The sequence below is a fragment of the Cotesia glomerata genome, linkage group LG4, assembly GCF_020080835.1.
Source record: "Cotesia glomerata isolate CgM1 linkage group LG4, MPM_Cglom_v2.3, whole genome shotgun sequence".
Classification (NCBI taxonomy): Eukaryota; Metazoa; Arthropoda; class Insecta; order Hymenoptera; family Braconidae; genus Cotesia; species Cotesia glomerata.
In genome coordinates this window covers 5,145,140-5,160,410 of record NC_058161.1, presented here as the reverse complement: position 1 = coordinate 5,160,410, position 15,271 = coordinate 5,145,140, and the positions used below count along the sequence as shown (strand labels likewise).

Genomic DNA, 15,271 nt, shown 5'->3' with positions numbered 1-15,271 from the left:
AAAAATCACATGTATAAAAGGTGCAGGCTAATTCGATTGAATTTGGAATCTGTACAAGTCAAAACAGTATCGATGCTTACAATTTTATCTGCGGGGCATAGTTACGTTCATACAAAAATAAGAAATAAAATTTAATTTATTTTCTATTACAATTCGCCCAGCGAAGCGGGTGGGAACGGCTAATATATATATATATATATATATATATATATATATATACATATATATATATATATATATATATATATATATATATATATATATATATATATATATATAAATTGATGTGGGTACTCAAATGAAAGGTCTTGATGAGTGTAACATCGGGATGAGCTTATATCTTTAAAAATGTCATTGGTTCACAAGATACAAGGTCATTATTTCTTAATTATGTTAAATTGCACTGTACTTTCTTAAATATTGACGTTTTTGAAGATGTAAGCTCATTCCGATGTTACACATTTTATCATATAAATACACTGGCCACAAAATTTTGCTTATATTCTTAATAATATTGGTTAAAAAATAAAATGGAAAAATTATTGACTATTTTTCTATTTTTTAACTGATTTAATGAACGTGAGAGTTTAATTTAAAACATCAAGATTATTACGGCAAGCTTAATTGTATCAAAATCAAAATAGGTTACGTAGTTTAATGAGTCTATAGTTAATTTGTACTGAAGCTCTGTAATCAATTAAAATTAATTCTCTTATTAAATTTTCAGATGGTGTTGTCTGGCTCGATCCTGACTTCGTGAAGAGACGCACTGTGTATGTAAGTGTGTTGGCATTATTCAAATACGGTAACGAAGATGTCGAAAACATGGGATTAAATGCGGAAAACCTGCTCATCAAGATCCCTCAACAAGTCTATCCACCTCTCGAGCCTCGACTGCCGTTAACTCCGCTGCAACAAAAATTGATGCGTAAATTAGGCTCAAGAAATTTGTATCCCTTTTGCATTGAATTACCGGATAATTTTCCAAACTCTGTCGTATTCCACCCGACGCCCAATAATGGCGTGGATCCCTGTGGGATTGTACATGAGCTTAAAGCTTATATTGGTAAAACCCTGGTCAAAGTGAAAGGACGGTAATATTTTTTTTTAATTTATAATTAATTATAATGCTGTATTTAAGAAGATAAATTAGTTTATTTTTTACAGAGATTATGTGACGATGGAAATCAGAAAAGTAATGTACACGTCATCACAACCGTGTGAACAGCCGACAGCGAGGGTAATCCAGAGATTTTGGTTTTCAGACCCACTTCTTCTCAGGGCTAAGCTGAACAAACAGATATATTATCATGGAGAAAAGATCGTAGTAGACATGTATATTACTAATTACAGCAGACGCTACGTCAAGAAGATTATTGTGACTGTGAAACAATTAGTTACTTCCCGTATGTCCTTGGAATCAAGCTTCACTACTGTAGTCGCTAAAGTAAAAAGCGAGTGAGTATATATTTATATAAAAGCCTTATATAGATTATTGAAATTTACACGGAAAAAAGTAAACTGTAATAAATAACAGTCGATTTATAATAAATAATGATTAACTGCTAAAAATTACCATTTCAACACTGATAGAAGGATTTTTTTGTATTTAAAAAGATTTGTTAATATTTAATAAATGATTTATTAGAGGATAGGTCCTTAACAAATATTTATTAACAGTTAATAAATCATTTATCAGCAGCTATTTTTTTGTGCTAACCAAATATTTATTACTATTTAATAAACGATTTATTAACATTTATAAAATGATTTATTAATATTTAATAAATCATTTATTAGTATTTACACACTGGATTATTAATATCTCAAAAATTCCTCAAAAACATGTTTCAATGTTTTATTTTAATTGTAAAAATTACAGAGAATTAGATATTTAATGAATTTAATGAAAAATAAAATTAAGGGATACAAATAATAAAAAGAGAAATTACAATTAGAAGTTTACAAGAGAAGTATTAGAGAAGTTTACAATTAATTTTTTATTGCAACTATACATTTAAAATCAAAATAACTACTGTACAAGAATCGATTATCGATTATTGATGAAAATTTTTTAAATTAATTGATAACTTTTCAAGATTGGTATATTTTATAACTTGACCAAACTTTACAACATGTTTAAATCCTTCTTCTTTTATAAATTTTTCGCATAAATCAAGTTGCAATTTTTTCGCTAGAGTAAATAAAATATTTACAACTACACGTTAAGTACAGCCATCTACCAACACTGACCACCAACAAAATATTTGTTAACTATTAACAAATCTTATTTGGTGGAAATAAATATTTTTTTCAATACATTAAAGCTTCTTAATAGTTACAAAAATTTTGTTCTCATAAAAAATAGATTTAATTAATATTAACGAATATTGTTAATAGTAAAAAAATATTTTTTTCACCCAAAAAAATATTAAGAAGATTTTAATAAATTGATTTATTAAATACAAACAAATCCTTCTATCAGTGAAACAGTAAAATTGTGATTTTACTATTCACTATATAATTTTTACCGTTTAAACGTTACAATTTACTCTTTACATGGAAGAAAATACTATTTAAAACAGTAATATTCGCTATGTAAATGTCTAAAATATTAAAGTATAATAATTAAGAAATTCAGACTTTGATATTTATCATTTCGTAGCTAAAAAATGATCTTATGATATGTAAAATGTATAAAATAAAGTTAGTAAATTTCTAATACAAGCAACGTCAATATTTACAAAGTAAAATGGTAAATTTTAAACGCAACGCTAAAAATCAAACTGTAATTATTGACTTGCTTGGACTGGTAAAATGTATATTTTAAAAGTATAATTTTTACTGTTTCAAATGTTAAATTCTCCCAAAGTGAGACCCCCTTCTCTTTCATCTGAGTTCCCCTTCTCCTCATAATATGGACTATATATTGAAATGGCAATTTTTACTGTTTGAAACTGTAATTTTTTAAGATGAAAGAGTCGTTATTTACTATAGTGACAGCTACTAATCACTTATCTTGGATATTAAATTATAAATTGTGGCTTTTATACTTTCTACATTAAGTTCTATAATATTTATATATTTGCCACTCCGATGTCCGCTTTACTGCTTGAAACTATAAAAATTAACCGGAATTCGAGTGAATCTTACAGTTTACTTTTTTTCGTGTATGAATATCGGATATTCCAATATTTTTCAGTTATGAATGTTATGATAAATAATTATATTGTTTAATAATGTTCTAACGGACTTGTTAGTTTTTTAAATTATTCATGCAACAAATCGTTAACTACTTGAAAATGGAAAAGACTAAGGTAAAAGACTCAGTTATTGAAACTGGCCTAGTTATTGACACATTTTTATTTTAATTAAAAAAAAAAAAAGTCAACTCTAATAAATTAATAAATATAATTTGTGAATTATAAATTTAAAAATAATTAATTTTTTGAGAAGATTTTATTTTTTTAATTGGAATAAAATTGCAAGTGTCTAACAACTAGGCCAGTTTCAGTAACTAGGTCTTTTACCTTAGGTATTATTTTATCGTTTTTTCTGAGATTACACTTAAAATTATCCGCGTAAAATTTTAAATTAAATTTATATAATCTATTGTAAAAATTAATCATGATCTAGGGAAAAAAATCTAAAATCCTGAAAATAATAGCATTTTTAATTTAAAAGCATGAGACTGAGTTAAGAATATACATAGATCCTTAATAACTGGCTCTGTATAACAAACTAAAATAAAATTCTACACGGAAAAAAGAGAAAAGGAAAAAAAGTTTGGAAAATCTAAAAGGGCACGCCTCATAACGCGCATTCATTTTTTAAGAAAAAAATTAATGTGTTATTGATTAAAAAAAAAAATTATAATTAAATTTATAGTGAAGAAGCCTTTACCGGGCCTACGTACAGATGTCTACAAACACCTCTGTAGGGACATGCATTTATATTTCTATGATGTAATATGTATGTATATAAGTTGTTTTGTATCCTGGTATAAATAAAATAAAATAAATAAAAAATCAAAATAATTTTTTATAGAGTATTTTTTTTTTTTTTTTAATATCAGCGCTCTTTCATACCAGCTTCGCGCTATGAGGTGTGTAATTACATTATAAATAGTAATAATTGTCCATTCAAATTTAAAATTAGAAAACTTTGAATGTTAATTTTCACAGCTTTAAATGTAATATTTACATTTTATAATATAATTCTTACAAAATCTGAAATTGTAATTTTTTTTTTTTTTTTTTTTTTTTTTTTTATATAAAGCGCCACGTTATATTATATAACTGAATTTTTCTCTTTATCTTATTTCAATTTATAGCCAATGCTTATTTTCTAATATTAATACAACTTGTAATTTTCAGAAATGGATTTACGGTCTCACCTGATGAGAAAGTAAGCACAATCCTCGAGATAACACCACTTTTTTCCAATAACAGACATCAAAAGCGTCTAGCAGTCGATGGTCAGACGCACAATGCAGACACCAATCTAGCATCTAGTACAAAGTAAGCTCAATTATTAATCTTAAATAACCACTACTCGTTAAAAACTTTAATATTAAAATTGTTCTCAATACCTACACGGAGAAAAATTAATTATACTACCTACTATAAAAAAATAGTAACTCCTACTATCTAAAATGGTAATAAAATAAATTAGTAACAAAATAATAGGTGGTATCATTGACAATTGTAATAGTTACTATTAATAATGGTAACGATTACTATTGAAAATAATAATTGTAATTATTATAAATTATAACTGTTACAATCAAAGATGGTAACTGTAACCATCTCAGATTGTAAAAATTCTGAAAGAAAAAATAATATAAATTTACTTAATTAAATCCTTTATTTACATCCATATTTTAGCTAATGTACATTTTTTTCTTTAAAATATTAAAATATTTTAAATTCCCTTCAAAATTTTTTTTTTGAAATTTGATTTTTTTGATTTAAAATTTTTTTTTGAAATTTTAATTTTTTTTTTAATTTGAATTTTATTGAAAATTTTGATTCTTTTGGAAATTTCAAATTCTTTTTGAAAAATGATTTCAATTTCTTTTTGAAAAAAAAACTTGTTTTAGACAAATAAAAATTTATAAATATAATTTCAATCCGAATTCAATCCCGATTTTTTGTGCACTACACTGCACTACAGCTGTTTTTAGTTTATTCAGAAATGCATCCACGGTAACGCAGATTCTTCATTTTTTTAATATTTTCTACTAGCTTAAATAGTAGTTATTATTATTACTGATGGTAATTGCAACCATCAGGTTATATTAGGAATTACGATTTTGATAATAATAGTAACTAATTAAAATAATAACAGTTATTATTACTGATTGCCATCATAATAGTAGTAGTTACCATCAGGATGGTAAATACTACAATTCAGATGGTTTATTTAACTATTTAAATAATATTTACTACTATCGAATTCAGTTAATAAATTTTAACATAACTAGATAATAAACTCTGCTATAAAATTTTCTCCGTGTATGTTTATTGGTGAATTAACGATTAGATTTGCAATTTATTTTTTATTTGCTATTAAAATATTTAAGAAAATCTCGCACCGCCATTACTTGACTGTTTGAACCTTGTGTTCGGATAAATAATATATTTAATTGCAGTCAATCAAAAGGAACATGTGATTAGGTATGCTGTATTCACGTGCCTTTATTTTACTTACAATATCAATATTTATTTTCTATTATTATTTCTATCATAGAAACAGTGCTATGTCAAGATTGTATGTTTTGACAAAAATTTCTAAATCATGTCTTTTCTTATTTGATGTCAAAAAATTAACGTTTATTGCACATATATTGATTGTACTTATTAAGGAATTAAGAGTTTTCTCACTGTTACTATTTAGTGTTGGCTGCATTTGATTATAATAATAATTATTATTTATATTCAAATTGAGCCATAAGAAATTCAATGTTATTTAAATTTTCAGTAATTTTTTTGTTTATTTATGAGAATTGCTCTGTGAGGATATTCATTATGGATGTCTTGAACTGGTTCAGGAATGCCTCTACTGATGTAATATTATTATCACTGGTATAATGTTTGGGATTATTATATAGTTGATTATTTACCTCTTCTTCCTGTTGGGGCCTGAGTTGGTCGTTGAATGGACCTCTATTATTATTTCTTGTTGGTAGAGGTAGAAAAGCATAGCTATTGTTTGCTATATTTGCGAAAGACTGTTCTGGATTGACAATACCTGAAATTTTGTTTATTTTATTTCTTATTACATATTTTTTAATTTCATATGTTTGTCGTTTGACACCTTGGGCCAATTTCAGGTATTTACATCCGAAGTATGATGCGGTGTGATCGTTTTCCCCACAATTATTACATTTCAACAGATTTTTATCACCTTTGGCTTCAATTTCGCATTTGGCTCCTTCTTTAATCGGGCCATGATTTTTTCCACACTTGACACACCTAAATTCAAGGTGGCAATTGTTGCTGGAGTGTCCGACTCTTTGACACCTTCTACATTGAAAGACTGATTTTTTTTTCAGTCTTTCCCAACGGATAGGCTGGTGCAGCATCTGTTTCATTCTTGTTAATTCGGCAGGCTTACTTCCATTAGTCAATTGAACTATAAAGAAGAATTTCTCTTCCTCGGTTTTGCTAAATTTGAGTTTTGTCACTCGTTTAATATTAATATTTGGTAAATTTTTGTTTGTTATATATGTGCTTACGTCATTTTCGTCATATTCGGGTGTTAATCCTTTTAGAACTCGAGAAATTATTTTGTCCTCTTTTGGTGTATAAGTGTAATATTGCACTTTATTTATTTGTAGTATTCCTTTTATCAGACGGTAGATTTCTATGTTAATAGATCTAATAATGATGTAGTTTTTGTCAGAGTTTCTGACCCAAAAATTACTTTCGGGAATTTTTCCTGTTATAATTAAATTAATTAATTGTTTCATGTTGTTAGTGTAAACATGAATTGGTGGAGGTTTAGTCTTAGAAATATTAGGAGGATTTGCAGTGTTTTGGTTTGTGTCATTTTTACCATTTTGTGATTGTGTTTGTTTCGGTTTAATGAAGCGTCGTCCTTTTTTGTGATTTTGGAACGACGTTGACTTGACTCGGTTGCCGTGTCTCCATCTTCAATGCTCATATCTTCTAGTACTTCAAAATTATTTTCCGTACTGATGCATGCGCCATCTTGTGGTAGGTTCTTGGCTAGGCGCCTTTTTATAAATTTTCTAGGTGTTTTGAATTCGTTTTGTACTTTTTCAGTTACATCGCTACTGCTGCCATCTTCCGGACGCTCAGTGGAGTTTGAGCGGGAACGCGTGGCTTGTAGATTAGGCACAAATGCTTTTTTCTTGGTTAATTCGAAGAATTTATCAAAATTATATGTATTTGTTAGTCTCTCAAGTTCTTTTAATTTTTTGCTGTTCAGCAGCTCAGTTAAATCGTCTGTAGATTTACTCTCGTACGGTCTTTTTTTACGATTCATTTTGATACTAAATTTTTGAGGTTAGCTTCGGATGAGGAATTTCTCCCAATCCTCGCTACTCTAATAGTTAGTTAATTCTGTTCCACAAATAATTTTTGTTATCTCACTTTATAAAAAAACTATCATTACACGAAAAAAAGTCAAAGATTGTCAGTATTTCACAATTTTGGATATTGTTTTCCACTGAAATAACACAGCACACGGAATAGCGATGTGCACACGTTCATAGCTTGAACCTGAATGATAAATAATTGCGGCATGATGGCCGAGCGGACTAAGTCATTATTCCGTTAGTTTGTTCGTGCATCTTGTCGTGAGGCGAGGGTTCGAGCCCCGACGGTTGTTCGAATAGTTCCAACACCAACCGTCGGAGATCGCTCCGGTAGCCGACTGTACTGGCATGGGTTTTCTCTGTGGTTTCCCCATCGCCACTATTCCAACAGCCGATAGAAAGGGGTGAGGAATAGGGTAAATACAGTACAGAAAGCACAAGTCGGTCCACAGCCGCCCTGATAGTCACAGTTTCAGACCAACCAAGTTGGTGTCAGATAGTTGCCACCAACTTAGCGACAACTTGCGGTCAACTTCCGAATTTGTAGCTGTTGGTGTCAAGTTGGCTACAAGTTTCTGAGAAAAACAAGACAAATCTACTGCCGCAATATGTCGCCAAATTTCTTGAGAAACTTGTCGTCAACTTGGTGCGAAAGAGTTTCGAAAGCAATTTTTGCCGACAACTTGGTGAACAACCGAGTTCATTTCCAAGACTTGCCGCCAGGTTGGTGACGTTGCGGCAGTAAATCGACGGAAAGTTGCGACCAACTTGGCCATCAGGGCGCATTGAGAATAGAGTTATGTGCAAAATTATATGTCGATTATAAAAAAGCGGAAAACATGTTGGTAATAAAAAGTGGATAACATGTTGATTATAAAAAGAGTCGCAAAAGAAACGAGTGTTAGTTAAAGGGGCGAAAGCCAGGTATAACATTATGAATGTTATATGATAAGAAAAGAGGCACTTAAGTGGTATTACTGTGGTAATAGCAAAAATGTGGAGAATATGGGTTACAGTCTTGTAAAAACCAAAATAGGTATACAAGTAAAAACGATATAATAATAATATTATAAATAATTTAAATCATAGATTTGAGCGCAAAAAAGATATTTATTATTAAATAATTAACTTAACACTAGCAACCTGCAGTCACTATGTAACTGCTGAGAATTGCGAACTATAATAGATAAAATTTTGTTTAATTATATAATGACTTTTGTTAAAGTGTACACGGAAATAAGTAAACTATGATAAATAATAGTCAATTTATAATAAGTAATGATCAACTGCTAAAAATTGTCATTTGAAACAGTAAAATCGTGATTTTACTATTCACTTTATAATATTTACAATTTAAACGTTACAATTAACTCTTTACATGGAAGAAAATACTATTTCAAACAGTAATATTCACTAAGAAAAGGTCTAAAATGTTAAAGTATAATAATTAAGAATTCAGACTTTGATATTTATCATTTCGTACCTAAAAAATGATCTTATGATATGTAAAAAGTATAAAATAAAGTTAGTAAATTTCTAACACAAACAACGTCAATATTTACAAAGTAAAATGGTAAATTTTAAACGCAACGCTAAAAATCAAACTGTAATTATTGACTTGCTTGGACTGGTAAAATGTATATTTTAAAAGTATAATTTTTACTGTTTCAAATGTTAAATTCTCCCAAAGTGAGACCCCCTTCTCTTTCATCTTAGTTCCCCTTCTCCTCATAATATGGACTATATATTGAAATGGCAATTTTCACTGTTTGAAACTGTAATTTTTTAAGATGAAAGAGTCGTTATTTACTATAGTGACAGCTACTAATCACTTATTTTGGATATTAAATTATAAATTGTAGCTTTTATACTTTCTACATTAAGTTCTGTAATATTTATATTTTTGCCACCCCCATGTCTGCTTTACTGCTTGAAACTAAAAAAATTAACCGGAATCCCAGTGAATATTACAGTTTATTTTTTTTTTCGTGTACTGTACTTTCTTAACTATTGTCATTTACAAATATATAAGCTCATCTCGATGTTACAAAAATCAAGAGCTTTCATTTGAGTACCTACTTACAATTTTGATATATTTTTCATATATACATATATATAATATATATAAATATATGAAAAATTCATGTGGGTACTCAAATGAAAGGTCTTGATGAGGGTAATGTCGGGGTGAACCCTTTTATACCTTTAAAAATGTCAATAGTTCATATGATATTTGTTAAATTGCCCTGTACTTTCTTTATTGACGTTTTTAAAGATATAAGCTCATCGTGATGTTACACTTATCAAGAGCTTTCATTTGAGTACCCACATACATTTTCATATATTTTTACACGCTTTATATTAGCTTCACTTGTATGTCAGTTTGTCAGTATGTCAGTAACTCTCCGTGGGTAATCTGCGCGCCTGCGGCCTTCCTTGGTTCTGGTAGCCGTTTCTCAGGCTCGCTCTCCGAAATCGAACTCTGATTCCCCGTATTTATAATATTTATAAATAATTATTTTTTATTAGCTTCACTTGTATGTCAGTATGTCAGTATGTCAGTATGTAACTCTCCGTGGGTAATTTGCGTGCCTGAATATTTTTGATAATCAACAAATAATAGTTTAAAAAAACTAAAAAATCACGCTTTTATAAATAAACCAAACTAAAAAGTAAAAAATAAATAATAGTTTAAAAACTAAAACACGCTTTTTATAGAAAACCAAACTAAAAATAGAAAATAAATTTAAATTAAGAATAGTGTTAAAAGTTCACTAAATATAAATTAATAATAGGATTAATAAAAAAATGTATTTTATTTTAAAAAAAGCGTGGGGTGCTTTTTAAGATATTATCAAAATGATAATCACTCTACTCATATCTGTCAATAAAATATTTATAACTATTGATACCATGCACCTCACGCTTTTTTTAAAATAAAATACATTTTTTTTATTTACACTATTATTAATTTATATTTATTGAAATTTTTAACACTATTCTTAATTTAAATTTATTTTCTATTTTTTAGTATGGTTTTCTATAGAAATCGTGTTTTTAGTTTTTTTAAACTATTATTTATTTATATATACATATATATATATATAACATGTATAAATATATGATAAATTGAACTGGGTACTCAAATGAAAGCTCTTGATAAGTGTAACATCTCGATGAGCTTATATCTTTAAAAATGTCAATAGTTAGCAAAATAAAAGCTCAGTTCTTAATTATTGATATTTTTAAAGATCTAAGCTCATCTTAAAGTTGATTTTAAAGCTCATCTTAACATGAATTTTGATATATTTTTCATATATGTATACATACATATAAATATATGAAAAAATTGATGTGGGTACTCAAATAAAAGCTTTCGATGAGTGTAATGTCAGAGTGAGCTTATTTTACCAAAAATGTCAATAGCTCACAAGATACAAGGTCATTTTCTTATTATGTAGCTAGAGCTAGAGTATTTTCTAATGCAGCCTAAATACATCATAATAAATTAACTATTGATGAGAATGATCAAGAATAAAACCTTGAAAAGGCACAAATTCAAGTCAAGACCTTTGCAATGAAACTAAATTTCATTATAAAAAACCGATTTTATCATGTGACTATCCTGGAGACAAAAATTTTTCTTATTCTCTTAAAAATATAGATTTAATCTTGAAAGTTGCGTCTTTCTTGTTACCATATCTTAAAATTTAATTACGCTTTGCTATTAATGCCTTAAAACTTGGAATTGCTTTGCCGTCTCGATTGTTTGGTATCTATTAAATATTATTTTACCAAAAATTTATTTCATCGCGAGTTATAGGTGCATATTATAGCCTGCTAATTAACAATTCGATTAATCACACAATTAATTTTATTTTTTAATTATAAATATCAGAAAATATTGACAACCTTTAATTTTCACAGACTCGATGAAAAAATAGCCAGAGAAAAAGATGTTGACATGACCGTGCAGTACGTTGTTGAAATTAAATTAAAATTCTCATTTTTCCGAAGGTGAGATAAGAGATTTGTAATAATAGATGAAATTATTTTATACTTCTTAATTTATTTATAAATCTTGATTTTTACTGTTAATTTTCATTTTAGATGGTTTTTTTCTCATATGCAAACAAAGGCAGAAATACCGTTTACTTTGATGCATCCAAAACCTCCAGCAGAATTATCTGTGCCTCCTTTACCTCAATCGACTCCAGCTGAGCCATTACCATCTACTTCTAAAGATGACCCTGGATTTGTTGATGTCAACGTCATAGATTTCGAAGGGTAAATATTTATTTACAGTTTAATAAGGTAAAAGATCCAGTTATGGACACTGCCCTAATTATTGATACTTGCAATTTTATTTTAACTAAAAAAAAAAAAACAGCTAACTCCAATAAATTAATAAATATAATTTGTGAATTATAAATTTCAAAATAATTTGTTTTTTAAGATTTTATTTTTTTTTTTTAATTTATTTCAGTAAATAAATACTTATTCATTAAAATTAAGTAAATTTATTTAAAAAGCTCTCAAATAAATAATAATAGAATTAAATATAAAAAAAAAACATATTTTAAAAAAATTTGAAATTGTAATTCTTTATTAATTTTTAGATGTGAAATTTTTTTGTTAAAATTTTCTATAATCATTGAATTTATATAAAAATAAAAATAAATTAATCGATGTCTTTAATTACAGTATTCAAATAATAATATTTTGTGTCAAATAATTAAATAAAAAAAGTTATCAGAATTTAATTGGAATAAAATTGCTAGTGTCAAACAACTAGGCCAGTGTCAGTAACTGGGTTTTACCTTATAATAAAAATATCCGTAATGTAATAAAGATATTTTATCAATGCATGTATAAATCAAGGAGATCCAAGTACCCTACTAGTGTAAAGAATGTCTATAAAAAAATAATACGTAGAAATACTTTTGTTATGCATCTTAAAATTAATTTTTAAATTAATTAATAACATTTTTGAGAAAATTTCCGAAAAATTCACTTATTAAATAATTATTAACATTTAATTGACTAATGAAAAATATAGCACACTGAATTATTGGTATACACTTGACAACACTGCAAGAGTTTTCTAAATCTTAAAATTTATTTATGTTTACACGGAAAGAACAAGATGACACTGGATATCATTCCAGATTATACTCAGTAATATCTGTGGTGAAAAAAAATTTCAGATAGTAGCTAAAAAAATTAGGAAAACGGTTGACCCTGAAGGCCATCTCTACAACTTCCCGCTAATTCCATACCTGGGCGCTTAAAATTGCATTTACGACGTTTTTGAGCTCTCCGAGCTCAAAAAGATAACTTTTATATGCTTTTGAGCTCTTCAAGCTCAAAAGTTTGATAGAAGGTTGGAACACTATTTTTTGAGTTTTCAAACCGCAATAACTTTTGAATGAATGAACCGATTTTCATGCGGTTGGCGGCATTCGACGCAGTTTTTTAAGCCTCACAGAGAATTTTAAATTGATCGCGCTAGGAGTTTCGGAATTATTTCGGAAAAACACTTTTTTCGGTTTTCTATCGTTCACGATATCTCTCGAACGAATCAACCAATTTTGACCAGACTGGTGGCGATCGACGTGGCTTTTTAAGGTTAAGAGCTAATTAGTTTTTGGAATCGAACCATCAAGCCGTTTAAAAGTTACTCCAAAAAAACCACATTTGAAAACAAATTTTTTTTCAGTTTTTTGAAGAATTCTCAAAATCTATTGATCTGAATCGGTCCAAATATTTTTCAAAATCTAAGTTTGGTCAAGCCCTTTTGAATGTCACCAACCGCGATGAAATCGGTCAAGCCGTTCAAAAGTTATAAGTGGTTCACATACTTTCACACACACACACACACACACACACACACACACACACACACACACACACACACACACACACACACACACACACACACACACACACACACACAGACGTACGGGCATCATCGTGAAAATAGTCAGGAAATCTTCCTGTGACCTTCAAACGTCAAGATCTGATGAAAACTCGATTTTTGTAAAACGGGGTAAAATCAATAACTTCCCGATTTTTGAAAATCTGAGATTTTCTTAGCGGGAAGTTAAAAATATATTTTGAATATATGTAAAGTATATTTAAACTATATAAAGCATGTATGAAAATCGGCCAAAATTTAGTTATTAAAAATATATTTACTATACATAATTTATATACATTTATATATTTTTTATAGATTTTTAATATATTTTTTATGTACATATATTTTTTTTTCATGCGGTATACTCATTGTAATTTGGATTATAGTCATTATTATCTGGATTATAGTCATCGTAATATGGACTATACTAGCTACTATCTGAAATTTTTTTTCATTCAGTATAATCTGGGATTACTTATATCCAGTGTCATCTTGTTCTTTCCGTGTACTGTCTAACTAAAATGACTAAGATCTACTAGTATTTACAAAAACCGCGGTTACTTATGCGCCTAGCAACTGCGCAAGCGGTGTTGACAAGTCAAATACAATACTTTAAAGAATGACACGGAAGTTGACAGACATTAGAAATATTTTAAAAATTTTATAACAATTAAATAATTATAAAAAAAAATTTACTTAAAAAATTTCACATGTGAAAATTAATAAAAATTACAAGTGAAAATTTTTAGAAAAATTTTTTTATTGTAATTGATTTGTTGAAAAAATTTTTAAAATTAATTAACAGCTGACAATTAACTTCAGTATTATCTTTACAGAACGGAAGTTCCGAGTGATTTTTCATAAAAAATATAAAATATCTCCGTAATATGTTCGGAAAGCTACTTTTTTTATTGTTTTAATCGAAAGCTTATTATTTTTTCAATCAAATTCAACAATTTTCAAACCTAATTATTTGATTAAATATCCCGGAAACCTACACGGAAAAAAGTAAACTGTAACAAATAACAGTCGACTTATAATAAGTCATGATCAACTGCTAAAAATTACCATTTCAAAAGGGTAAAATCATGATTTTACTATTCACTATATAATATTTACCACACTGATAGAAAGATTTATTTGTATTAAATAATATTTGTTAATAGTTAACAAATCATTTATTAGAGACCACTTTTTAGCATTAAACAAATATTTCTTAGTATTTAAAATGATGTTTTTTTATTTAATAAATCTGACATTCATTTATTAAATATTAATAAATCTTTTTAAATACTAAGAAATATTTGTTAAGGACTAACAAATGGCTTTTAATAAATGATTTGTTAAATATTAACAAATCTTTTTAACTATAAACAAATCCTTCTATCAGTGCATTTAAACGTTACAATTGACTCTTTACATGGAAGAAAATACTATTTAAAACAGTAATATTCGCTATTTAAATGTCTAAAATGTTAAAGTATAATAATTAAGAAATTCAGACTTCGATATTTATCATTGCGTAGCTAAAAAATGATCTTATGATATGTAAAAAGTATAAAATAAAGTTAGTAAATTTCTAACACAAGCAACGTCAATATTTACAAAGTAAAATGGTAAATTTTAAACGCAACGCTAAAAATCAAACTGTAATTATTGACTTGCTTGAACTGGTAAAATGTATATTTTAAAAGTATAATTTTTACTGTTTCAAATGTTAAATTCTCTCAAAGTGAGACTCCCTTCTCTTTCATCTGAGTTGCCCTTCTCCTCATCATATGGACTAT

General features: G+C 27.8%; 1 protein-coding gene across 1 annotated transcript; it reads left to right on the top strand.

The window, feature by feature from the left end:
- The first annotated feature begins 676 nt into the window (after positions 1–676).
- Positions 677–11,585, top strand: LOC123262973 (beta-arrestin-1-like). Its single transcript, XM_044725482.1, has 4 exons — positions 677–1,094; positions 1,168–1,458; positions 4,377–4,520; positions 11,492–11,585. Exons 1-4 carry the CDS (start codon positions 826–828, stop codon positions 11,583–11,585), a joined length of 798 nt encoding a protein of 265 aa, XP_044581417.1. The 5' UTR covers positions 677–825.
- Positions 11,586–15,271: the final 3,686 nt, after the last annotated feature.

Excerpts from the sequence above, each read along its gene's own strand:
- LOC123262973 (XM_044725482.1), top strand. The coding sequence starts at position 826 with ATGGGATTAAATGCGGAAAACCTGCTCATCAAGATCCCTCAACAAGTC. Across the intron at positions 1,459-4,376 it reads GTCGCTAAAGTAAAAAGCGA|AAATGGATTTACGGTCTCAC; the intron begins GTGAGTATATAT and ends TGTAATTTTCAG. Across the intron at positions 4,521-11,491 it reads AATCTAGCATCTAGTACAAA|ACTCGATGAAAAAATAGCCA; the intron begins GTAAGCTCAATT and ends TAATTTTCACAG.